The sequence below is a fragment of the Buteo buteo genome, chromosome 7 (assembly GCF_964188355.1).
Source record: "Buteo buteo chromosome 7, bButBut1.hap1.1, whole genome shotgun sequence".
NCBI classification, from domain to species: domain Eukaryota; kingdom Metazoa; phylum Chordata; class Aves; order Accipitriformes; family Accipitridae; genus Buteo; species Buteo buteo.
The window spans coordinates 6185603-6213248 of NC_134177.1; the positions used below are offsets into that span (position 1 = coordinate 6185603).

The 27646-nt window shown below is 40.0% G+C and overlaps 1 protein-coding gene across 2 annotated transcripts; it reads left to right on the forward strand.

Moving 5' to 3' along the window:
• The first annotated feature begins 27 nt into the window (after nt 1-27).
• On the forward strand, nt 28-26456 carry SKIL (SKI like proto-oncogene). Of its 2 annotated transcripts, XM_075031379.1 has the most exons (8): nt 28-207; nt 5466-5604; nt 7328-9263; nt 14700-14797; nt 16219-16457; nt 16671-16912; nt 18015-18239; nt 21315-26456. In XM_075031379.1, exons 3-8 carry the CDS (start codon nt 8157-8159, stop codon nt 21474-21476), a joined length of 2073 nt encoding a protein of 690 aa, XP_074887480.1. In that variant the 5' UTR covers nt 28-207; nt 5466-5604; nt 7328-8156; the 3' UTR covers nt 21477-26456. The 2 variants fall into 2 exon arrangements, with proteins under 2 accessions (XP_074887480.1, XP_074887479.1); XM_075031378.1 differs by lacking the exons at nt 28-207; nt 5466-5604 and adding an exon at nt 5900-6564.
• Nucleotides 26457-27646: the final 1190 nt, after the last annotated feature.

A 27646-nucleotide genomic window follows, 5' to 3' on the forward strand; every position in this document is an offset into this window, starting at 1 on the left:
GTTGTTCTAATTTCTTTTAGAAGGTAGCACTGGGATAGACCGTAACAACCTAAGAAATACCTCCCTCAGCCTGTGTTCCCCAAGCATGTCTTAGAATGGAGGCCCCTCTCCAACGTGCTTTGCCAGCCTTCCGTTCGTCATGCCCTATGGAGGAGAAGCATCCTTGTAGGTTCTGTCTTTTGTTCTGACACCAGTGATGAAACAAAAGTAAGTAGTGAGGCTTCAGTCAGCTGCACAGATACAGAAAGCTTAAAGTAAAATATAAAACGCAATTCTAGCTTGCTTGACCAAGGACTTCTTTCAGCTGGAGCTTCTAAGATGTTATCTCAGGGGCCAGAGCTGGGGACTTGGAGTTCAGAGCAACACTCTCATCTGCTGTGCTTACTTCTGCATGATTTCTTTCTTTGTTTCTTCAACTCCTCCCCTGCATTCTCTTAGATTTCTGACATGGAGGGCAAGGGCACTTACCTCATACCCTGCTACAGATGCAGTATTTCAATATATCTGTATTTCAGTGTCTGCGTATCGATATTTTAAAAGAGATTTCCTCTTGAGATCTGGCTTGTTATTAAAAGTATGTATCGGCAGTCCTAGGCAAATGCTACAGATGGTTGCATATCTTAAATGCTTAACCTCCCCCCACGCATGCTTCTTGTTTCTGTTCAGTTTGGTGGCCAACTGCTCTCGGCTCAGTCTGAGCAATTGTTTATGTTAAGACACTCTATAAAAGAAATTAATAGCGTGTATAATCTATATATATACTTGATACCTTAACTGCTAAGCATGCGTCCTCGCTTCGTGACGGACAGCATAAGCAGTTTGAGCAAGAAAGGCATCTGAAATGGCTTACAGATTAATGATGTTTCCCTGGGAAGAGGGAGGTGGGGATTGGTGGCCCTTTCAGAAAAAGGGGATTTTATCCTATCTTGCATTTTCTTGAGAAGAGTTCTGTTAGGGTTTATTTTAAGACTTCTTTTTTTTTTCCTGCTTATGATAAAGGGATCTAAACTGTATGCTTGAAATGTGTGATCTTACCATTTAATCACCAATGATTAAAGGCAGGGAAGCATCCACCTCCTGGATCTGTTTGGCTTTTGCAGAAGGTGGGCTTTTTCCAGGCGTAAACAGAACCAGAAATCTGTTGGCATCCGCATTTGACTTCTAAGCTTGAACAAAGTGTCTGGGCTTATACCCCTCTTGTGTTGGGTGGTGAAGCATCTAGCTGAACAGCTGAATTTTGACTGTGATTTCAGATGGAAAAACTAAGTCATAGCTCAGGTTGTTCATTAGCTGTCGTGTTTTGTACAGAACTGTTTCCAAAGCAACTTGTCCTGTAAGATGTGGTGCAGGCTAAAATCTGTCAGCTTTTTGTGCTTTACCCGCTTACAGGTCTTGTAGTGTCTCTCATACAGTATCTTGTCTGTGTTACTTAATCTGTCATAGCATGTTTCACAAGAGTGGTCTTAAGTATTACAACTTAGCATTAAAAATCGCCGCTGAAGTGATTTTCTTAAAAATGCGCAAGCTAATATCTTCAGAGGAGAAATGCACAATTTTTGATCTCTGTTCAGTGTTAACTGAACAGCATCTTCAGAGCATCTTCAGAGACCGTGTGTATGGAAACAGGTTTGGTTTTTTTTTTTTAAATATGCTTCTTTCTGTAGAAACCCCTCTTTGTTCATAAATATGCAACTTGAATCTTACTCATAAAACTGTGACAAAGTTCTTTACACACTTAGCAGTTTGGTGAACAACTTTGTATCTATGTTAACGAGCTCAACTGAAAGATCATTTTGTTTTAATGTGGTATTTGGCACTTCACTTTATAAGCAGTAGTTTGAAGGATTTATTTTTATTTGCATTTAGAAATGCAGATTATTTTATCTCACTTGCCCCTCTTCCTAGTGTGCGAGTGGAAGAGGTATCGACCCCAGCGACTGTCAAAGGTGGCCTGCAAGAATTCAAAGGGGCATGTGTGTGGGGAGGATGGGACTTACTCTTTTCTTAAACACCCATTTTTTTGTTTCATAGTATTTTTGTAGGCCTGTGTTTTTGAGTGTGTCCTGCCTGGTTTTATTTTAGAAATATATGAAATAAAAATTATACTTTCTACGGAGCTGCTTGGTTTCCCATATATTATTATATATTCCTCACTTTTAACTGAAAATGAAACTTCCGTAGTCACTGTTTAATTGTAAAGTAAAATTTATTTTTTTTTATAATAATAACTTTTTTTCCTTAGAGCTGACTTAGAAGAGTAAAGACAAAAATTCTGTAAAGGCTGCCTCAGTGTTAAACCTAAGGTGTTGAAACTAAGCAATGAAGGTGCTATTTGTGAACTGCATTTTAAGACAACCTTAAATGTTAATTTTGTAAGCTTTCAAAGAGCTTCAGCACTTCTCGAAAATTCAGAGGCGTTAATAATAAAGGAAAGATTCCTTCTATGCTCTGTTAGTGTAATTTATGACATCTTGCAAAGGTCTGTAACTCAGGTTTTAGTTGCACAGTGTCTTTGGAACTGCTTTTCACAGTCTACAGTAGAAGTTGTAGGCAGAGTTAACATCTTTTTTTAGACAATCCTCTACCTACAACCTTTGCCTGATTACTGTAGCTCTATAGCAACACTATCATTACAGCACAATAGTTACTAGAATTTGCAACCTGAAATGCAAAATGTGCAGCAGAACTTGAAAAGCCCAAATTAAACAATGCCACCGAATTCCTAAGCTTCTGTGACATCAGTAGGTCTAATAAAAGATGTAATATCTGCCTACGTATGTTGCTTTCCTTACATCCTTAAATCAGCCCAGCTCTGGTGTTATAAATCTTGCATTTTCTTCAGTAAATTTAAAATGGAAATATGACATAGTGCGTTTCACTAATTGGTATTTGAAGAGGTTTGGTTTTGTTTTGTTTTGTTTTTTTTAAATCAGACCCTAAATTCCTAGAGAGTGGAGAAGACAGGAATGTTCAGAATGTCTGGACAATTGTGTCGCAGGTCCGTGTCTTTCAGGATCAGCTCCAAAAGCTGGTACATTCAGAAATGTTGTTTTACTCTGCTATATTGTTGTGGCTTTTAAGCAAACCTTGTATCTGCTTAATAAATAAGTACAGACTGTTAGTATGCTTTACAAACGTGTTTACTTTTCCATCAAGCTCTTCGTTGTCCTACCCTCAAACATTTTATTGCAGAAGAATAAAGAATTAAACAGAATTTAAGCAGACAATTGAGATCAAACATGAATGCACTTTTCCGTGTTCTCCATCGCTTTCCTCAGTCTCCCTGCCCTGCACAAAAGCAGTTCACATTTTTGTGTAAGGCTAGCGATTGTACTCTGGTGACTGCTTTGCCTTGTGTTGTTTGCTTAACTGTAAATGGAGGAAGAATAACAATATTTATAAAATCCTTCTGCAGACTCATTACATGAAACAATCCTCTTTTCTGTCTGAGGCTGGAAATGCTGCAGAAGCATTTGATGTCGCAGCCAGAGTGAGATGATGCTTGCGCAGTCCTGCGTAATTGTGTTGCTGCGGGCTAAAGAATAGCGTTTATGAAAAGCACCAGGGTACTACTCTACGTTGCTGCACAATGCCGGAATTCACTTAAACATGTTTATAACACTTCTCTGCTTCAAAAAGTACAAACAACAAGCCTAGATATAAAATTGCATATTGAGGTGGAATGACCGGTGTTTCCTAACCACTGTGTGTTGCTAAATTAGATTGAATGCTATTGGATGGAAACATGAGCCAAGAGTAGGTTCGTGGTCCAACATCCGTGAAATTTCCTTAAATACACAAATCCTATTTGTGGTGAATCTCAAGTGGCTGGAAAATACAGAGGTGTCAGTCCTGATCATCCTTCAGTTCATGAAACTCAAATACAGAGCCTGATGTTTTTATACCTGCACACTTCAGCTGTGATTCTGCTGCTATGGAGGAGTTACACAGATGAAGAAGTCTGGCAAAAGGAGCTAGAAAGTGGTGTAAATGTAAGGAAGGGAAAATGCCCTCCCCGTAATGGCAGTAGTTATTATGATAAATGCTCCCCGAGGAAAGTCTGAGTCAGTCTTTAGTGATTTACAATAAAAAAGGGGAAACAAAATGAGGATGGAAAAGGGCAAATAGAATATTAATGGGGAAAAAAAATGCATTTCTCCAATACTTGTGTTCTTCCCCAATATTAAATCTTGGTTCCAGTTTTGGGGAAGCTTTTATCTCTGCTTTGGCCTACATGGAATGGAAGGAATTTATGCCTTCCCTTCCTTCTCTGTTTTCTGTAGCCTTTGAAGAAAGAAGTTACGATTTTCTACAGGCATTCTATGAAACGTCTATTTCAAGCGGCTGCAAGAAAGAGCACTATTTCAAGTAATTTGGAGGTTTACATCCCTTGACAAAATTAAGGCTTCTTTGTGGTACCCCTTCGTTTGTAGGAAAGCCTTCTGCCTCAGTGCTGCAATATGGTAAAGCACCGATCCTTGTTGTTAGGACACCTTCCGCTGAATATAAAAATCGAGGTCGTGCTCTATTTCAGTTTTACGATTCCTTCATCTGTACCTGAATTCTTTAATAATAGAAAGGTCAAGTGGTTTTCTTCAGGTTTTAAAAAATAAATATAACCATTACTGTCTTTGTCATCGCAGAGTTATCATTAAAAGCCCAGGCACTGCTATTTATACAGTTATTCTAAACCCTATTCTACTACTAAAACTGTCAGCAGTTTATTATTTTTGCAATATAAAGCACCACAGGTCCTGAGGATTGCGCTAGCTGCTGTGCAAACACAGAGTAGAATAGCTCCTACCTACAGATGTAACCGTCGAAGGTTAGCAATAAGGGCAAAACCTGCACGCAAAATAACATCAGTAATCCCAGATCACTCCTTGCCCAGCCATCATCGGAAGGAAATGTTGTAGATACCGTCGTAGATATTGCAACTAATGCGGTGTTTTAAAAGTGAGTTAAAGAGTTGACTTGTGAAGCAGCTTTGCAGTGATTCCCAAGGGCCCCTCCGTCAGTAAGCCCTGCCAGCCCGGGGGGAAATCTGAGCGTATCAGACTTGCGAAGTCAAGTGTATCAAACCCCTCTGTTGACGAGCTGCTCAGCAGCGAGGCAGGTTGTGTTTGCTCTGTGCTAATCCTAGCGGGGTGTTGGGAGATGACATGGAAGGGAGCCCTCTCGCCGTGGGCAGCGCTGGCCAGTGTTTCGTGGTGCCTGGTGGTTGTACAACTGCCCCATTTTCGTGTGCTATGCTTTTATACTCGCCTTGCATCAAAATATGTAACTGTACGGGATGAAAGGCAACGGCAAATTGGATTGTGCCTTAATCTCAGCTGAAGCGCTGTCTTCACAAAGAAGATGTAAACCAAAAAGCTTTAGGCTTCTTGCAGACGGAAGAAACGTGTAATACATAAACTAGTTGTAAAAAGACCAAGCAGTCCCTGAAGAGCATCTTCCCCTTCCAGCAACAAGCCTGAAGCAGGAGAAGCCCCTCGCGTAAACGCCGTTCCATGGAGCGGATCGTACTGCTTCCCAGCCAGGCTCCGTGAGCATCTCGACACCTTCTCCTGCGCTTCAGCATCTCCTCGCTCCCGGTGCCACACGGTAAGCCTGTGACTGGAAACAGAGGTCCATGAAACTATTTGGGGGGACTGACACCATCCCCCTCACCTGCCTTCCCCCCATCTCCCCGTCCCCCAGTAGTGGGGTCTCAGAGCTGAGCCCACCCTGCGTGGGGCCCGGTGGTGGGAGACACTCACTGTGGGACCCTCGCCGAGGGACAGTCACTTGAGGAGCCCTGGCCGAGATCTCCTTGCTGAGGGGACAGTCGCTGAGGGGACAGTCGCTGAGGTCTCCCCGCTGAGGGAGGGTCGCTGCCGGCCGCCGCGCCTGAGGGGAGGGTTACGCCTGACAGCTCCCTGTCACGGTCGGGGCCTGCTCCCTCCTCTCCCGCCCTGGCTGCTGCCTGCGCTCCCGCTTGGCTCCTTCTCCCTTTCTGCCATGGCTGCTCTCCCCCTCCGCCCCTCCACCGCCTCCCCGGCCCCAGCAGCGGCGCCGCCCGGGCGCTCCCCGCCGCCTCTCCCGTCCCCTCACGCCCCTCTCGGTCTCTAACCGCGGGGAACGGCGACAGGGCGGCCCGGGGCTGGCTCTGACCCGGCTGGACCGAGGGCAGGCGGCAGAAATAACACCTTTCTTTTATTTTTATTTTATTATTTTATTTTTTCCTGTCGGCGGCGGGGTGTGTGTGCGTGTGTGATTCTGCGTTTCCCAGCGCTGAGGCGACGACGACGGGGAGGGAGGGAGGGGGGGAGGGGCGGCCGGCTCCCGCCGCTGCCCCAGACAGTGGGCGGGGCTGCGGCGGCGGCGGGAGGGGGCGGCGCGCGCCGCCGGCGGGTTCGTGCCCGCGCGCCGCCGCCGCCGCCGCCGTCGTCCGTCGTCGTCGTCGTCGTCGTCGTCTCCGCCGCTGTCTCCGCCGCCGCCGTCTCCGCAGTGAGGTCACGGGTGGGCGGTGCGTGCGCGGCGTCTGTTCCGCTCCCCGGGCTGCCGGAGCCCCCGCCGCGGCGGGTGAGGAGCGGAGGGGGGGGGGGAGAGTTACCGGCGGGGGGGTGGGGGAGGGAGCGCGGGCGGCCCCGCGGTGGGGGAGGGGCGGGAGCGCCTGAGGGGGGGATGGGGCTGAGCCGGGGGGGGGGAGGGGCGCGCCGTCCCCGGGGGGAGGGAGCGGCGGCGGCGGCGGCGGCGGCGGGCTGGGGGAAGGGGGGTGCGTAGGGCGGGGGCGGCGGGGAGAGGGGGCCGGGGAGGGAGCGGGTACGGCGGCGTGGGGCGGGCTGCGCCCCCGGGGAGCCGGGCAAGGGCGGAGGGGCGAGCCCGGCGGCGGGGTGAGCCGTGCCCGGAGCGGTGCCGGCGGGGCTGAGGTGAGTCACGGTGAGGGAAGGAGGGTGCTGGAGCGGCGGGTTGCGGCGTCCCGGGCCCTTCCGGGAAGGGGCGGCGGGGTGAGGGGCCGGTTCCCGGGCGGAGGGGATGGAGGGCGGCCCTCGGCTCTCCGGCGACCCCGTCCTTGTGGGAGAGCCGCTCCGGTGCCGGCCTGCCTCCCCCCCCCCCCGGCGCCGCCAGCCTGCCCGCCGCTCGGCGGGGCGGTGGATGCGGCGCTTCGGGAGTTGTCTGCTGCTGCTGCCAGCTTCGCCCATCTGCCAGGGCTTGTAATGGGGCTTACGGTTTTAAAGGAAAGCTCTCTGCGGGCTGGTGTTTGGTGATTAACTGGGAAACGTATCAAACGTGGCGAACTCGCCTTTTGGGGTTGCTTGCGACTGACCTCTTCCTCTTTTCGCAGGTTATCTGGAAAGACTGACGGAACTCTGTGTTAGCCCGAGACATGAATTTAGCCGATGGCCTGGACCTTACCTCTCTTACTCATAACGCGGGGTGGGAAGATTCTGACACGCACCAGTGACATCTGTGCGAAAGGTGACTCTCTAGGGACGTTTAGGTTTTGCCGGCGATCTGGATCAGCCTTTAGTTTGGGGATTTATTTGTGAACTGCCATAGTAACTCTCGTGGTGGTGGTGAAATCATGAAGTTGGCAGCACAATAAAGCGAGCCCTTAAGGTTCTGTTTGATCTCCAAGAACTGAAAGCGCCGAGTAAAATTTTCGTGCAACTTAAACTTACGTTTTGGATCAGTTGCATTAAGATCAGTGTTCTTCAAACGGAGACCGTTTTTCTATTTTAATACTTAAATAGACACTTATTTGAAAAGGCAGTATATTTTTTAAAGGAAGAGAATGATCAAGGATGGACACTCTCGCATCAACGCATCATTTTTTACTAAATTTCTGTACAAGACTACTGCGTAAAATAGTGGGTAGGGTATGAAGAAAAGCCTTTTGTATGCATATGCAGTGGGTTTTTTAGATTAGAAAACTGAACAAATACATAAATTTTTCTTTTATAGTTAACCTGTCCATTATTAATTTCATGGTATTACATGCAAAATGGGTTACAGTTTTTACTGTTGGAGGCTGAAGAAGTAACATTTTACTGAAAGGAGTGCAAAACCTGGTGTACCTGAGGTAATCAAGATCACTTGAAATTGTTTTTTGTATGAACAAGCAGGAAAATGCACATTCAAGACTGACTTAATTGAAGTTCTGGTGTTTAGCAATGGAAAGCCCACACATAAACTTCCCTCTAGGTCTAGTTTCAGACCAAAAAAGGAGTGGGATCCAAGAGGATGGGAGTCCTCCATTAAAAAAAGCAATGACAGAAATGCATGTAAATAGCAAAGTACGAGTTGTAATAAATAAATTGCCAACAATAAAGAAGGAAAACTTGGATGAATATGATGAAACTCCTGTGGAGGCTGATGGGGAAACCGCCAAGCCAAACAGTACGCCGCTATCTGAGCCTTTGAATTTAAATCCAGGTTTGAAACACACCTTGGCACAGTTCCACCTGAGCAGCCAGAGTTCACTGGGTGGACCGGCAGCTTTTTCAGCTCGTTATTCCCAGGAAAGCATGTCGCCCACTGTCTTCTTGCCTCTTCCATCGCCACAAATACTTTCTGGTCCGCTGCTCATTCCGCCGGACAGCTCCACGGAACTTACCCAGACTGTACTGGAGGGGGAGTCTATCTCTTGTTTTAAAGTCGGAGGAGAAAAAAGACTTTGCCTGCCTCAAGTGTTGAATTCAGTTCTCCGAGACTTTTCATTGCAACAGATCAATACGGTGTGTGACGAACTGTATATATACTGCTCGAGGTGCACTTCCGACCAGCTTCATATTCTGAAGGTTTTGGGAATTCTTCCATTTAATGCTCCGTCCTGTGGGCTAATAACGCTGACTGATGCTCAGAGGCTATGCAATGCTTTACTACGTCCTCGCACTTTTCCACAAAATGACAGTTTTCTCCCTGGTAAGAACACCTTGGCCCAGTTGAAAGAGACTGGCAGTGCCTTTGAAGTAGAGCATGAATGCCTGGGCAAGTGCCAGGGCTTGTTTGCACCTCAGTTCTACCTTGCACCGGATGACCCATGTATCCAGTGTCTGGAGTGCTACGGGATGTTCTCACCCCAGACTTTTGTGATGCATTCACACAGATCCCCAGACAAGAGGACCTGCCACTGGGGATTTGAATCGGCCAAGTGGCACTGCTACCTGCATATTAACCAAAAATACTTAGGAACGTCGGAGGAGCGGGAACTGAAGCATCTCTTGGAGGAAATGAAGGAGAAATTTAGCGAGAAAAATCAGAAAAGAACTCGGTCCAAAGTAAGTTCACCTACTCTTGTAAAACTCCCAGATCTCTTTTTGCTCACACGTAAATACTTGTTTTGGAAGCGCATTGCTTGCCTTTTGTAAATGAGAATGCTTGTCAAATCAAGCCTAAGTTAAATTTGTGAGAGAGCTTCACCATGGAAATACATTTCTCATTAAAAGGTGCGGTAATTTCTTTCCTCTTTGGGCTGTAAGTAACTTCATTTGAGCTGGTTTGGCTTTGTTGGTTCTTGTTCTCTTCTGAAGTATGCAGTCTCTGTAAAATTCAGAGCTGTTGTGGGAATTTTCATTCTCCCGTTTGACCTTTAAGTATGTTTGATGCGGTGTCGGTTGCAGCAGCTGAGCAAAGCAGAAAGGAGCTTGAAAATCAAGTATTACAAATTAATTCTTCATTTGTTATTTTTACTCCAGCACACACACGTGCGGTGTATGGTGACCTGGCTTGCTAACCACCCATCTCATGATTTTGCATGTAGGGTAATGGTACATTGATAAGTCGCTGTTTAGAAGCCTAAAGTCTGGTTGTTCAGCAATAGCTTTCTGTTTAAACTAGTTGTATAGAGAAATATGCCAAAAAGAGGGGGTTTTAAGCAGCCCAAGTAATGAGCTGTGGGCTGGTATCTTGACAATGGTTAATAATAGACGTCGTATTTTTTCCTAAAATACTGCTGCAAGTCTGTACTGTGGTTCCAAAATACAGAGCTTATTTTTCCCCTAGAGACCTTCTACTTTAAATAATAAGACAAGCATTAGATAAATACTGAACATCATAGATGTTTTCATTCACAGAATGTACAATTTTGGGGGTATAATTTAAACTTACGCAGTTTTTGAATGGTTCCTGCCCCACCTCTATGTTTCTTTTCAGTGCATTTGGCATTTATATGTCTGATAGCTACTGGTTTGATTATATATCCATTTTGCCTGTTGGGTGTTTTGTGGTGGATTTCAAAATAGCAGCAAGAGCAGTCCAGATGGTTGAGCCTGAGAAGGTATGCTGTAAGTTGATGCCTTTTCAGCATAAACTTCTGAAAAGTTAGTATTGCAGAAAGGCTTACAGTAGTAACAGGTATTTTTACAGTTGTGCCAGCCTACACTAAGGGATTTTAGCAGAAAATTTTCATGAAAGTCTGCAATATGGCGTGCTTCCACGTGCTGAATTAGTTGAAGATGCAGGTAAGTTCATAGCAAGGAAGCTTTGCTTTTCATCTCATAAAGACATGGCAGTCTTTATCCTTGCAATGCCAGGGTAGGTCATAAACTATAGTATGGTGGATGCATCAGTGGAAATAGTCTTCCATATTTATACCTGTAATACTGCTTCCCTTTTCACAGTAGCAGATTTCAGACCACGAGATCTTTTGGTTTCATGTGTACAGATTAAAAAACCAGCTTAAATTAGCAGTAACAGTAATTTGGACTGGACCGGTGCACATGAAATACAAAAACTTCCCTGGAGTCTTCCGTTGCAGACCTGTATAGTTCTTTCTTACAAAGCAGCATATGAAAGCAGAATGAGAGAGAAACTGTGAAAACTTCAACAAAGAAAATGGTGGGGGAGGGTTGGTTTTTTGTCTCATGGATATTTGTCTGGAAATACACAAGATTAGAAGAGTTTCATCAGGGGAGTGTTGGAGCACAGCCTGCATTTTCTTGTCCTGGCGAAGCTTGGGCTGCTTCAGTCTTTCCCTCATTTCTGTGGTGTGAGAGAGGTATGAGATACAACGTGTAGATACTGCCTTTTCTTACACTCCTAGGGAAATTTATTTGCAGGATGTTCCATTTGCTATTCTGTCACCTTCTTACCATCTTTGCTGAGTCAGTCCTCAGAAGTGCCGACGCATCTTTGAAGTTATCTTGGAGGGCCTGGGAAGAATGGAAAGGATGGTCTTTGTCCATCCAGTAATAATAAATTATTAATTAAGTCCTATCTTCTTTGGAGCATCCTAGATCCCGTGCCTTGCCTTTCTCCTTAGCATTTCACTTGTGAGTTTATTCACCTCACAGTGCAAATACGCTTTTTCTTTCAATATTTTAAGAGCAGACAATGTACTCTCAAAGTTAATTCCTTTCTGTTCTTTGTGCTAATAAGAAACCTGTAAGCTGTATATTTGATTGTCACCGAGTTTCTCATTTTCTGTTGAGTTCTAGACTGCAGTGTAACATCCACCTGCTCTTCATGGAACAGCTGTCGCTAAGCCCCTGCTGATCTCTGCACTGTCAGATCCTCATTCCCTTTGAAACTGCGACAGTTTCTGATAATTGCTCTGCACTAAAACTTTGTCTTGCTTCTCAGACCAATTCCTTAAGTTGGTGACTGTGTGTGGGGAAAAGCTCACAATGTGGAGAGTTAATATTTCTTCTGAGTATTTTTATAAATCCCATCTCTGCTAAAACTACTGGCTTAATGATTAGGCTGAAACCACTAATTTTTTTTTTTTTTTTTTTTCCCTCCTTAAAGAACAGCTTTGTACAAGTAGCTCAGAAGAAAAATAAGACATTTTTGATGTAGCCCTTTCAAACAGTTCGGGCAGAAGTCATTCAATTCAACTTGGAATATATTGTGTTTACGGAATTATTTAAAAGCATCTAAACAGACTGTTAGGTAATGAAATATGCAGGTATATATTGAAGTAGATGCTTTATCTCTATTTTATTAATCTGGATGAATTGGGAAGAATAATGTTAGCAAAAGACTTCGTGTTTATTTATGGTTACCTTTGCTTTCTTAAGTAAAAATTTGAATGTTAAGAAATTCATTTGCAAAATACACACTAATGGGTAGACGATAAATTCAGTTTCCATTTGAAATAGGTGGGAACATAAAAATCTGACCTAATAACTTGAAAATAGAGATTACCTGATAGATAATTTCATATGTAAGCATATAAACATGTGTTGTGGTTTAACCCCAGCCAGCAGCTAAGCACCACACAGCTGCTCGCTCACTTCCCCCCCACCCAGTGGGATGGGGGAGAGAATCAGAAAAAAAGTAAAGCTTGTGGGTTGAGATGAGAAGGGTTTAATAAAACAGAAAAGAAGAAACTCTTGCAATACAACTCAATAATAATAAAAGGATTGGAATATACAAGTGATCCTCACTGGGCTCACCCACCGACTGATGCCCAGTTAATTCCCAAGCAGCCATCCCCCTGCCCCACTCCCCCCAGTTTATAAACTAGACTCAAAGGGGTATGCAGTAGCCCTTTGGCCAGTTTGGATCAGCTGTCCTGGCTGTGTCCCCTCCCAAATTCTTGTGCCCCTTCAGCCTTCCTGCTGGCTGGGCATGAGAAGCTGAAAAATCCTTGACTTAGTATAAACACTCCTCAGCAACAACTGAAAACATCAGTGTGTTATCAGCATTCTTCTCATACTGAATCCAAAACATAACACTATACCAGCTACTAGGAAGACAATTAACTCTATCCCAGCCAAAACCAGGACAACATGTTAAAATGTAAGTCCTAAGACATGGACAAGATGTGATTCAGAAGTTAAAATCAGATTACTGTATACTACCTGTAGTATAAGTAGAATATATGTTCATTATTTAAACTATTAGAATGATCAAAGTCAGTAGAAAAAACTTGACAAATGTCAGGATGAAGCCATTTTTCTAGAGATTATTTGCTGTATTAAAATCTTTATTATTTAGAGGCTTGATTATGAATTTACTATTCTGGAGCTTAGCTTACTTGTGCCCTCCCTCCTTTCTATCTGCATTGGAACTCATTTGAGGAACTGCAGGGCTGGAGTTAAATTTTGGTTTCATTGCTAGAGCCAAATTTAGTGGGTTGGAAGTTTTGACCAGAATATTGTAGATGGGCTTTGGTCTCTCTTACGGTCAAGTGGCATTTGATTCTGCAGACCTTGGTGCAAGCCACACCTGTGTAATTGGGTACTCTCTTGACTGCCAGAGATGAAGTTCTGTGACAGTTTATTTCAGGGTGTGTAAATATAAACTTTTCTGATAATGTATCTTGTACACAAGAAATTGTGAAGATGTTAGAATGCTAGGTGAAGCTTTTGGTACAGTAGGATTTTTTTTTTTTTTTTTTTAAGCTTTATAGCTTTTTAATCAATTGATCAGCTTTCCAAAGGTACTGGGTCTGGCTGGAATGGCATTAACTTTCTTCATAGCAGTCCGTATGGTGCTGTGCTTTGGATTTGTGGCTAAAACAGTGTTGGTAACACACCAATGTTCTGGTGGCTGCTGAACAGTGCTTGGGCAGCGTCAAGGCTTTCTGTTTTGTGCTTGGCCCCTGCAGCAAGTAGGCTGGGGGGTGGGCAAGAGACTGGCAGGGGCCAAAGAGATACTCTGTACTTTATAGTGTCATGCTCAGCAATAAAAACTGGGATAGAAGGAGAAGAAAGGGGGTTTTGGCGTCCAAGGTGGACGTTGTTGGGAGACTGGCTGGGCATCAGCATGCCCATGGGAGGTGGTGAGCGATATCCTTTGCTTCTCTTGGGTTTTTTTTTTTTTCTTTCCTTCACCTATGAAACTGTCTTTATCTTGACCCAGGAGCTTTCTTGCTTTTGTCCCCATCTCCCTGGGGGTGGTGGTGAGGGAGCGGCTGCGTGGGTGCTTGACTGCTGGCTGGGGTCAATCAACCACACCTTACACAAAAACCCGCTTCCCAAGGCCATTTTAATACAATGAAATTAAGAACCAATTTCTTAGCTGTGAGTCTTGTTTAAATATATGGTGAGACGTCTTTCACTTGAAATTAATAGTAACTTTGCAGTGGAGCACAAAGTATCACCAGTAACTTTGACTAAAGAGTAATTCAAACAGTATTTCTTGAGACAGAACAAGAATTGCTATCCAAATACAAAATGCACAGAAGTTTTTTAAGATTATATATTCTGATGCACCTGAATTCATTTTGTTTGTTACTGCAAAGGGAGTGGAGTTGTCATGTTACTGCAGCAGCTTTGCCTGCTTCTGTAATAAAAATTCGTGACAACTGAAGAAAGTTCTGTCTCTGGAACACATCTCTGGAACATTTTATTCACAGGTTTTATTTTGTAATAAAGTATCTGGCAGGTGCTTACTCTGATGTGGATACTTTATTGCAAAAGGCTCCTACAACCCTTGGTGAATCCTAGTTTCTGCTGTTTCTCCAAAACATTTTTAGCATGCCTCTGGCAGAGTTCTGGGAACTCAGCAGAGCTTTTATATAGGTTTGTAAAGAGATTTTCTTTAAATTTCATTGCTACGTTGCCCACAATGGGAAATTGGAGATCAAAGAAACTTCTGTGGCTTGCATCACCCTGCATCTCTGCCAAAGACACTCCGTTTTCCAGTACCCCAGTTTCTCTGGTGTATATGTATTAACGGTGTAAATGCCATTCCACTGCGGAGCGTTGATGAAAATGTAAATAACATGTACTCATCTTCCAATTGCCAATTTATCTTCTTTTCTTTAGGCAGATTCACAGCAGAGCCTGGAATTATCGCAGTGGTATCCAGTTATAAAGCAAGAAGCAGAAACTGATCCTCAGCCACCCTCCTTTTTCCATCCCAGGTAACTGAATTTCCTGTGTAGAACTGTAAGCACTGTATGCACAAATATTTAAATACTTTGGGCTATTTAAAGATAATTCAAACTGAAAAAAATGTACTTGCAACCTGAATTGTTAGGAAAACTCTGAGGGAATAATTGAACCCTAACTTTTTATGCATTCCTTAGTGTAAATATTAATGAACTGCTTATGAGTGGTTTTTGGTACAAGACTCAAGCTGTGATCTGTGAGTGTTCTTCAGTAGGCAATACAATTGAAATGTAATGACAATTTCCCTTTTCAGAGTAGGAATGATAGAAGGTGATTTTTAATCTTTCATATTATAATGCAATGCATGCGTGTGGAAAGCTGCATAGGCCCTGTTTACCATGAGTGCAACTTAATTTCCTTTCAAAAAAGGCTTGTAAAAGGTGTTTGAAGGCTTTCTTCCACACTGGAACAATGGCTACAACTGAATTGTCTATTGATAAGTTTCCTGGTTTTAGAAACCAAGTGCATTTCCTTAACATAGTACAAAGTTTGTCGTCTGCACCAACGAGGGAAACGTTTTTTCTTGACGTCCCTCTTATTCTTATCCCCCTGTGAGTATGCATTTACCATATATGGGTGAGATCAAACTCTCTTGACTAGCAGCATGCATCGAAGCAACACATGCACATCAGACTAGTTCCCACACAAACACATGAATGGTGGAACCTCTGTGATGGTCCCTCAGTTTGCTGTTTCTATCGGTGCCTTCCTTCAGAACTAGGAGGAAGGAAAGTGTTGAAGACAGCAATGTTAACTGCAGCATCGTGACACTGATTATCTTGGCACTGACCTTAACACATTTCGCACTCTTTTCCTTCTGTACTAGACAAAAGCTGAGTGGCTAGGTTAGGTCAGTACAGAAGGATGCTCCCAGGAGTCCAGGAGCTGTGAAAATCCAGATGGGTTGCTCAATATATGTGGGAAGGAAGGTCCAGCATTCTTCTCAGACATGCCCCGACGCTGTCAGTATACACCTTTGCTATTTAAAGTGATATGCTCATTCCCGCTACACTGATCACTTCCCCCATCCTCCATTGCTAATATAAGGATTATGAAAATGCTAGAGAGTCCGGGTACAGTGGCATTCTAATTCCACTCTGTATTTAAATGAAGACTTCATATGATTTTCTATATGATTTTTTTTAATCAGCCATGTTTGGAAAATCCTCTTGTTTGATAGCCTCAAAACCTTATCTAGATAATCTACTCAGTAAAGATAAAGTGGATCATTAGGATTTCCATTTGTATAGGAAAAATTTAAAAAGGACGTGCTTATTTTTCATTGAAGTTTTTACAGTTTGAAATCAAGTTAAATTAAACTTACTGCTCTCTACCAGTCATCATTTATTATGCCTTAGCTTTCATTCTTAATTTTACTGTTCTACTGTTTCAGTTACTACCTTTATATGTGTGATAAAGTGGTTGCCCCAAATGTATCTCTTGCATCACAATATAAAGATGTTGCAAAAACAACAGTCAGAGCTTCAGAAGTAATTAAATCCTCACCTGGACAGCTGGAGAAGAAGCTCAGTAGTGGAAAGCACAAAAAAGCTGCCTCCTATCCAGAGCTTTCTCTTGAAGAACAGGAAAAAATTGACTTGAAAACTGGTGTGGAGCACCATAAACGTTTAGGTGAGTAGTGAAAATTACATTGAAGTCTTTTCAATTTTTATACCATATAATTTTGGAAAGCTCAACACCAAGCTAGTATTTTGTGATGTCACTTCAGATTTCCAAAAATTCTTTTGACCTTTTTGTAATCTTCAGGTTTTTTTGCATTTTTTTTTCACCTCTGGAAGTTTAATTTTCTGTGATTATTATGCTGTGTTCTTATTTTCTCTGTAGATCCACCTGTGTCAACTCGTTCTGCAAGAGGTGGAAAAACTGAACGTGTTTCTTCCAAAATCACTAGAGACTCTAGCCGTGTTGAAGTAGGTGATGATGTGCGAACCTTGTCCCCCACTCTCATGAAAGACATCAGTTGTGAAGATGACAAGGGAAGGATCATGGAAGAAGTAATGAAAACCTACATCAAACAGCAAGAAAAACTAAATACTATTTTGCGAAGGAAACAGCAGCTTCAAATGGTACAGTGCCAATCTGAGTGCATTTCACTTTTAACATCAGAAAACTGATGTTAGCTTCTTGGTTCTAGAATCAATGTCACAGACTATATTAATTTAGAAACACCAAAACACACAGATAGTTTTTCCCCCAGCTTGAATCCAGACACCAAATTTTGAATATCCCTTATGCTCATTAGCTTGGAGTCCACTAATAATTGGTGTCTTTTCAGTTTGCAACTGCTGTGCTCAAGCAGCTCCTTCTTTTTTTATCCAAATGAAAACTACTTCTTTCACTTTAAAATGTTTTCCAAACATTTAAATATTTTAGCAAATAGAGTTTAAGTCCTCTAAAATTTCTCAGTTTTCAGGATTTTAAAGATGCAGACATCAGTGTTCTAGGAGTGGTCTTATCACTGCCCTGTATAAAAAAGAATACCACCTCCCTTTTTCTATTTGATAAGCCTTTGTTTTTAGGGAGATTTTATTAGGCTTTTTTAATAATGGATGACATTAGAAGCTGGTGTTCACTTGTGATTTTGCCTCATTTCTGTTTTCTGAATTAAGGTAAATACTGTCTTTCCTTCTTACATTCATAGACCAGGTGTAATATTTTCATTTAGTTTAGTTTATTTAACGTTAAGCTCAGAATCTGTGAGCTCAGATAGGGCCCTAGACCTGCTGCTTTTAAGTTGTTCTGCTGTTGGAGGGAAAGCTTGTAAATAAGTTTAAAAAAAATTAAGACTTCAAAAAGATAACAAAATGCTAGTGGAAAAAGAGATCAAACACTTTTATTCTGTTTTCTCATGATGCACTTCTTATATCTTCAAAGTATGTTTTAGTAAATCAGTGCTGCTGCTTTCTGAGGTTCACTGCTGGAAGTGGTGAATCTGTTTCTGGAAGCTCCGTGTATTTGGAAGTATAAATAATTTCTTAAAAAATGAAATGCTTGCTACAGAATTCCAGGCTGTCATTGATAAGTAGATTAATACCATTATCAGGCTATTGTTATCAGTAGAGAAATGTGCTCTGTTTGGACTCATTGTTTCCAGATACACACTTATTCAGTTTTTTACTTTTCTGGTCTTAGAACCAAGGTGTATGTGATCCTGATTTTTCTTGACAGGAAGTGGAAATGTTAAGCAACTCTAAAGCTATGAAGGAACTAACTGAAGAGCAGCAGAATTTACAAAAAGAACTTGAATGTTTGCAGACAGAGCATGCTCAAAGAATGGAAGAATTTTATTTTGAGCAGAGAGACTTGGAGAAGAAACTGGACCAAGTGATGAAGCAAAAGTGTAGCTGTGACTCCAATTTAGAAAAAGACAAAGAAGCTGAATATGCAGCACAGGTGAGAAGGGAAAGTTCGTTTCAAACCAAACCGTATTTAGTGTATCAGGAAATTGTGAAGCTATTGCTCAGCCACCTTAAGGTTTCATCTTTTACATGTGTTCTGATACCAGAGACGAATACCGAAATAGGTCACAGCCACCTTAAGGTTTCATCTTTTACATGTGTTCTGATACCATAGACGAATACCGAAATAGGTCACAGTTACAGCAATATTTATTTCCCTGTTCCTTGATTGAAACTGAGGTAGAGTGCAGCTTACAGAAACATATGATGTTATTGATGAAATAGTAGTCTTAAACATAAGGTCTGTTACATCCTCATTTAAAACAAATGGTGTTTTTAATGCATATAGGCTCGCCCATGTTAGAGAATGAAAACATTCTTGGTTTAGTTACAGAAATAAGGTATTCCTCTTTTTCTTCCTTTTTATGTTAAAAAAATAAAACCCAAACCTCTCAACCACCTTTTTGTCAGATTAGTAGCATACCTTGCTGCTCTTCCTGTTCCTTGGTGGTGGAACCTTCTGTACTATCTGATGAGCCCCCTTCTGTGCTCTGTCAAAGCATTTGGTCAAGAATTCTCTTGGAAATGAAAATCATATTTTTGTCTCTCATTCCTGCCTCCACGGTTCATATGTCAAAACCTCTGGAGATTTTTTTTTTCTTTCGCTTTTCTTTTAACTTTTACTATTGCTTCATTATGTTGGAAGTTACTCATGTCATTCCAATGGGAAAAATATAGTTAATACCACAGAGAGCCTTGGAATGCCCCTTTTCAAAATCAGCTGCAGTTATGATTAAATGTGTAGTGATGTATTTTGGACTGTGTCACAGAAAACTAGTCTTTGTGGGTTTTTTTTTGTTTTAAAGTAAACAAAATCTAGAACTTAGGCTTAGTAAACCTTTGTGGTCATTTGATCATAGCTGTATATATTTCCTGTTCTTACTGTCTCAAACTAAGAAACAGGCAGTACTTGAGAGACAGGTTTTGGTATTTTTGGGGAGTAGGGCAGAGACTAGCATCATAAATCCTTCTCATGAATTTAATTTCATGACATCCCACTCCACAGATTCCTAGCCTTTGCTGCCAGAAATAATCCTCTCTGACTAAGGCCTGATTTACTAAACATCTGGTACAAGCCCTATTACTGCAAGTAACAACATGTTCTAGTTTATGAAGATAATCATGTATAGCATGTTTTATATGGGTTGTGTAGCTCACTTTCTTTAGTGGGTAAAAACCATAGATTGTTCCCCAAGGAGATTGGTTGATTGTTTCTTTTGAAGTTAGACTTTGAAAATTAAATATGTTCCTTGCATGAAAGTTTAGTCTATTATTACCTGTGTGGTAGAGCTATTTGAACATATAATTTGAACCTTTTTCTCCATTTATCACATCTTATGATAGATTTTGACCAGCTGTCAGAAGTACCCGAGTTAAACAGAGGTCCTGGCAACAGACAACTTCCCAAGCTGTGTATACAACCTTTAAAAAAAGCCTTAATCCAATGTCTTCTTGAAGCAGTTGCCCAGGCTGCCCTTTCTCTCTGAGAACTGTGGACTAGGAGAAACCCTCTTTGTACATTAAACAAAATTAGTAATTTGGGATTTGCAACTTGCTTAAATGTTTGTTCTTCTTTCTAGGCCTGTGTGAAGATGCACTAAGTGTCTTCTCTGCCTTTAGACAGTTCTTTATTGAATTGTCTGTTTTAATTGTTGCTTTACCTTGTCAATCACAATAGGGCAGTATAACCAGTACTGGAACCTTTCCTTAGAGCTGGAAATCAAAACTCAACCAGAGACGTGCTTATGTAGTACGTGCTGCAACATGCACGCAGTGGGCATTATCATACTGCAACAGTTTACTTAAAGTAGTGGTCAGAACACTTGAGTTAATAGCCTGTTGCTGTCTAAGAACTGCTTGAATATTTCTGGTTATATGAAGAACCTTTTAAATATTTCCAGTTATACAAGCGGAGGTGAAAGTCCACTGAATGTGATGTTTCTCTAAAATCAGCACAGCAGTTCCTTTGCCCAGTACTTTTTATAGCAATTGGCGAACACCAGTGATCCTGTATGCTCTTGCTTCTTTCATTCTCGTGAGCTGTCTTCCTCATTTTCAGTGAGATGTATGCTTAGTGATGATTTAGATCAGATAGATACCTATCATTATAAAGGTAGATGACTTTTTTAGATTCAGTGAGGTCTTTTTGTAGAGAGAACCCCTTAAATCAATGGTAGAGAAGTTAACTATTTACCAGTCTCCTCCCTGATTCAACAGCTGGTAGTATACCTATAAGCAATTTGACAGTAACTTTCCCACACTTGAAAAATTCTTCAGGCATTTCCAGATCTCACTGTAAATAAGTTTTGATGACACTCGAGCACGTTTGAGTTTTATTGTACTCCAAAGATGAAAAAATTATTTAATTTCTGTTTTGAAACACAAAATATTTCACAAAAAATGGGGGTGGACTCATGTTCATATTTGAACACACATATAAATGCACAGGCAGTTATGCTCAAGATTTTCCGAATCTCATTTCTGGTAATTCTGTTTCATTTATGCTAAAAGGTGGCAGAAAACAGTGTTGGTGGTTTTGTTTGTTCTAGAAATGCATTCAGGCTTTGAAATAAAGAAATAATATTTTGTCAGGTGAGAGAAATGAACCTGGGAAATGAAAAAATGCTATTTATTCTGGGATTTGTGAAACATCTGATGCAGACTTCATCACAATCTTCCTAACAGATTATATATATTACTCACATGGTCTAGTGTGGCAGCTCATATAACTAGAATGTATATGTATTTAAAAATTAGACTTTCCCATTTTTTTTAGTATAGTATGATGTTTATGCAACTTTGCATATTGATGTCACTTGCTAATGTTGTAATAGGTAACTGCATAACTCTTGATAACTGTAGAAGATGAGCTAATAAATACTGGTGAGCAGAAATATTTTTATCTGATGCATACGGTGGTCATTAGTGGCATCTTGGAATGAATAGTAGACATTTACAAATCAATTTGCTAAAATTTGCTCTGCCTCTGTCTCTCCTCTCTATTTTACAGCTAGCAGAATTGAGACAGAGATTGGATCATGCAGAGGCAGATAGACAAGAGCTTCAAGATGAACTGAGACAAGAACGAGAGGCAAGGGAAAAGTTAGAGATGATGATAAAGGAATTGAAGCTACAGATTTTGAAATCTTCAAAAAATGGAAAAGGAAAATAGAAATTGGAGGAGGAAGTATGACTGCGTCCTTCAAACAGGGTGTTTTGGTTTTTAATGAATTGTGAGCAATTTCTGTGTGATAAGAAAAAGTATTCTCTATGGATTTCTATTTCCCAGACAAGTCCAGATGAAGATATACATATATATAAATAAATAGATAGGTATACATTTTTAGATTTTCCTAACCAATGAAAATCTGCATTTATTTGTACTGGTGTTTTACTCAAACAATGAAAAATACGAAACTCTTGATTTAGAGTGACCAGTTTCTGTCCATTTCTAATGCAGTCTTGAGGACTCTATACCTTTTAACATTGTCTGTTAAAATATATGTGGTGATCTTTATTTTGCTTTCAATTGCACATTCAGTTATAAAAATACATTAAAAAATTCTGAATTCTTCAAGGTCAAAATAGTTTGGGTTTCAGTGAGAATTATGTGTTCTTGAACAGGGGAAAGTAAAGGCAGCTTTTCATCTGTAGGGTAATACTCAAAATTGTGACAATGATAGATGATTGATCGTCGTAAGTGATTTAACAGCGTGAATTTTTCCCATAATTTCATTGTGTGAAGTCAAGCTGATCTTTTTAATATTTTCTATTTAACAACTTGTTATCAATCTAAAGAGTTTTAGAGCCAGCATTTGCTTGCCATGCTGGAAGAAGAAAACATTAGGTTTTTTCATAAATTAAAAAATTTACAATTACAATGAATCTTTGGAAATTAAAAATTTGCATATTTTCTTTTGTTTTCTTCTATATAGTAGGTATGAAAGAAACATTAATAAAAGGTTTAAAGGTGGAGCTTTTCCTTCTAGAAACCGAGAAGGCTTGACTTAACTGGTTTTTCAGATACTAATGCTTTCAAGAAAAATAATATTTATTAAAAGTTATGTATTAGTTTCTTTAACACCCTAAGCCTCCACACTTCGAGCTTCTTGCCACCTTGTGGATTTTTCTTTCATTAAGTAGAACAGGCCTTAACTGACATTGCGATAATAACTTAGAAAATAAAATTCTGAGATACGGCACTTTGAAAATCATTTTGATAGTCTCTGTATTTGAATGGCATGGTAATGTTACCATGAATTAAGAAATACAGCATGTTTGTTAAGCTATAACATTTGAAAATGCGTAATTGTACAGAATTACTGTTTTATGTATATATAACATTTACTTGAGTACTTCAGAAGTCTGGTTCCTAGTGGATTAAATGCATGACTATGAAGTTGGATGAAGAAACACTCTTTTGCACTTCTCTCCAAAAAGTTTGATACAGCTGACAGATGTTAGCTGATTATATCAGTGACTAGGAATATTTTAGTAGTTCTAGTATTTCACTACATAATTTTCACCTGTGCTTTAGCTTCTGGTTTTGAGGTACTTAGGTTTATTATTCTCTTAATAATTCAGTTCATTTTTGATGAAACCACTAGTAAAAGCCTACATTTTTTTTTTTTCCTGAACTAGTAAAACTGAAAACTTTTGAGTTCTTTTTTGTTTCTCTTCTAGTGGTATAACAGGATTGAATATCACAGAGAAAGATAAAATTGCACATATCTTTAAACTGAATGAGAAATGGGTTGGTAAATTAAATGTCATGGAGGCATAGGATGTCTCTTTTATAACTGTGTACAATTTTGTTATGAACTGTGTCATATTTACACTCATGATTAAAGCAGGTTAGAGGAAAAAATATCCAACAGTTTTCTTTGTCAGTGGTGATCCGAAAAGAAGACCCAGATTAGATTTTTCCCTTCTTCAGCTCCATTTCCAAATTTTTGCTTTAAAAAAAAACAAAAAGGAAGAAGCCTGTCTTTGCAGCATGGTTTGGAAGGAAAAGTGCTGACTATAGATGATTCTGGTTGTGTATGCACCACTTGCTTTAAAAACACAATGTTTCATTGTGACAACCACCAAAAACATCACTATGGGGAGAGTAGGCAAGAATGTTGGTAAAAGTGTGATTATTAGGGAATGGAGCTTGAAGTAGTCCCACTTGGTTGACAGAACCTGCGTTGGATTAGCTAGATGGGCAAGTAAGAAAACACTGTCCTGGGAAACTGAAAGTTTCATCCGGGTATTATTAAAGGATCAAAAGGTGTCGTTTCTAGTTGCTTTTCAGTATCAGTGTTTTGAACCAGACTTGTTCGATTGTCAGTGTAGATAAGGCCATACAGACTCGTTAATACAGCTGCAGTAACTAATGTACCGCAGTATTTATAGCTTAGCCATTGAATGTATGGAATCCTCATGGGATTATTATATTAGAATACTGTATATTCCGTTTCCATTTGGGTCTTGTCTATGTTATGTGACTTCTGCTCAAATTTCCCCTTTTGCCACTGGTTGATGTTCAGCGGTGGCAATTGCAGTGGAGTACTAGTATAGCCCGGGTTCCTGTGCCTCAACCAGCACTTCAAGCATCTCTTAACCAGCTGTTAACCAGTTTATGCTGTAGACTATTAAAATGCTGGTGGCCATAGTTTGTACTAATATTTTCACTGTTGCAAGAACTCAAGCAGCTATACGAAGTTTTTAATAATTCCAGCTGCAGATAAGGCCTCCTAATCTTTTTAAAACATCTGGCTGAAAAAGCTAATGGAACATTTATTAAAATGACTTTAAAAGTAGCTTTGTAAATATTCCATTTAGTTACTCTAAAGTTAGAATGCATTTTAAATTATTGTAATCCTCTTAAAATTCTGAAATACTACTTTCAGGCTCTTTACATAACATAAATAATTTTCATATGCGTAGACTTAATTTTATACTGATTTTAAGTAATAATGTATACATAAATGTGCCATAGATTTTGTGTCTTCACAGTCTTTGAAAGATAGTTTTTTAGTAAGTTGTAAATAATACTGTATAAGTTCTAGAACAAATATATGTTGAACTTTTTTCACCACCTTATGCTAGTTATATGAGATGGTTTATTTTACAGCCTAATGTAGGAACTTGGAATGCACACTTAAGGGCCCTCACTTAAGTGCACACTTAATGGCAGAAACTAATTCTGTCATTAGGTCCTCACTTTTAGTCATAGCATGCTCATTTTATGTATTATTTGTTTTGCCTTCAGTTATTGCTTGCTGATCTTTCAGGCAGGAAGTCATTTTCCCAGATAGTTGTGACGTGAAGCCCGTAGGAAAAAATCCTAAAATTGTCCATAATTTTGAAACTTTCATTATTAAACTCCTAGACCAAGGTCAAAGTTGCCTAGTGCACCTTTTGGAACAAAGTAAGTAGGATTCAAGGTGAGTATCTAGTTTGCTCCTATGCTTTTTTAAAAGAGAACTTTCACATGCTTTGTGTATTTTAATCAAGAAAATATAAGAGCTTAGAGAGTAAAACTCTTGTAATTTTGGCAGTCTGAAAGCACCCTGGTTCGCAGTGTAGCCACGTATCCCTAGACGAAAGAGATTTTAACTAAATCTCCAAACTTAACTAAGTCTGTGTCTTAGTTTTTGTAAAGCATATCGTTGAGTTTGAGTAGTTAGATAAATGTAGTTATGTTTCACATTCTTAAACTAATTTTATTCTATATTTAATATATTGATAGCTTAGGTGTAAAATCATTTGTATATAGTAAAGGCGTAATGCAATTAGTGAAGTAGGAAAAGTTGAGTGGGAGCATAAAGCTACTGGTGGCCTGAAAAAATAAGTCTTGGCCCATATTTTAGAAGTCACAATGTTTTATTCATACATTCTTGTTTTATATTGGGGGAGGGGATAGCTAGAATGTGTTATGAAATTTTTGGAAAACTTTCCTAGCATTAGTCGTGAAGTTGGCCTTGAAATGCTGTCATGGTCAGCTTCCTAGAATTCACTTGTTTGTAGAGTATATATTTTGATTGTCAGTAAAGATAACAACTTTGTATTTTTTCTGCACTTAATTCATGTAATTAATCCACACAACAGAGTTTTCTATAACGTGAAGTTGACAAAAGACATAATTACGCCTACCTGTTAATCTGTGCTTGCAATATTTGTTATTTAAGCTGTCAATAGTAAGCAGCAGAAAGCTGCGAATTTAATTTTCCTTTTGCTCATTACATCTGTAGTGTGAGTATTCATCAGTTTTCATTACAGAAAGCTTGTAGAAGTTTGTTGCATATTTCTATTTCAAAAAGACATCCATTTTTTAGCTTTTGTGAAAGCAGTTACTGCTTACAAATTGCACGACAATTTTGTAGTGTGTCTCCATTACTTAGAAAATTGTTTTTTTCAGGGTTAGTGGTTCAGTTGGAAAATGCTTGAAAAATGAGTTTTAAGCACTTCATCAAGCACAGCAAACAAATGGTATAAAATTTTGCTATTTGAAAATCGATTAAATGTAACAATGTCAATTGAATTCTTTTTCTTTGAATATAGATACCTCACTTAAAGGAAAGCACAGCTGTACTGTATTTAAACTAATTCTAGGAAATAATAAAAAGTTGGTCTAAAATATTTTGTTGCCATTATGTTGCTTTCTGTGATTGACAAAATCTGTTCTGCGTTTTCGTACTCACTCTCAAAAATATTTATTGATGTTGACATGCCAGTATAATTATCTCAAATTACAGAAAGTAGCTGCAAAACAACGGAGTCTGTGTTAGCTCAAGGCAACAGGTTGAATGACTATTCTGAAACCATAGTAAAATCCTGTGAAAAACGATCAGTGCATTCAACGATTTTTAATACTTTGCCAATGATGTACAGTTTTACTGTTTCAGAGTTGCTGTGGTTGCATTACATGACACACAAAACTGTCCTCTACCTCACGTGAGATTTAACAGATATTTTATATGGTTTTAGTAAACAAGATGCATCTATCTGGTCACTTAGTTTACAAATTTTGAATTATATTTATTGAAACATGACATACTGTGCTCTTAGCTTATACCTCAATTGTATTTTGTGCTGTTATCCATTTTCATGCCTTGTAAATACCTGTATAGATGTGGATTCAAAAAACAAATAAAGAACTGTAATGTCAGAACACTTGCCTTCGTAATATTTTTGAATACTGATTTCTGAACTTGACTTTTTGGAAGGTGATTAACAGCGGTGCTTTTCTAAGGAGGACAGAGTCTTCCGTGCTTTGATTACAGTAAATTAAGCCCTGATTACCCTGAAACTTAGTACAACTGCTGCTGCCTGCAGCAGGTCCCCTGTTTTCTAAAGGTAATTTTTAGCAAAATCTACAAGAACAACAGCCCTCCCTCACCATGAGTCCATTTTCTAAAGCTCTTACGGCTTTGTGAAAATACTGACACTAGGATTTCTATGTATCTTGACATAAATTCAGTATTTATACGTGTAAATAAAACCACTTGTGTATTTGGCAATAAATCATGTAAATCATGTGATTATGTTGCTTAACGTTGTTGTCTACCATCAGGGAGCTTAAACAGCAGAAAATTCAGAAGGGAGAGCAAGGAGGCAAGAAGAGAAGAGGGAGCTGTTCCTGTAAGCTGTATAGGAATGGGTCTGCCATTTAGGTTGAGCCTCCTTCACTTACAACGGTAGGCTATATTCTGTTGGTCACTTAAAAAAATCCAGACTGTAGTAAAAGAATATAACTTGTACTATAATATTTTGGAGATTTTCTGGGTGATTTTATTCATACTAAGGGTTTGGGGTTTTTTGACAGATAAGCAAGCGTGGTCACATACACATACTCTGATATTTTTTCTTCCCCTCAGATCAGAGCAAAAATGCTTTGTCCTTGTTTTAAGGTACTGGTCTTGCATATAGGAAATCCTCATTGTCTTTCAGATTATTGCAAACCCTTAACGCTACCATGAACTTGCCTGTATTTCACAGCTGAAGAGAGAAATGAGCGGTATTAACCAGGATGAAGATGAAATTGGTAATATTTTGATGAGCTCAGCCTTTAGTATGGAAGAAAATGAACAACTGGCTGTACCACTTCAAGAGTTAACCCCGTTTATTTCTGCATCCCATGTTATGTTCTTATACAGCTGTATTTCTAAGCAAGGGAGAAGCTATCGGGCTGAAAACCCTGCAAAGAAAAAATGCAAGGTGAGTCATTTGCATGAAAAAAGTCATAGGGTGTTGATAGCTTGTGTAAGTATGACTAATTGCAACGCTTGTCATTTGTCAGGAAAAAAAAGATGCTGATCAAGGAAAAACTGCTTGAATGACAGGGTAAAAAGATTG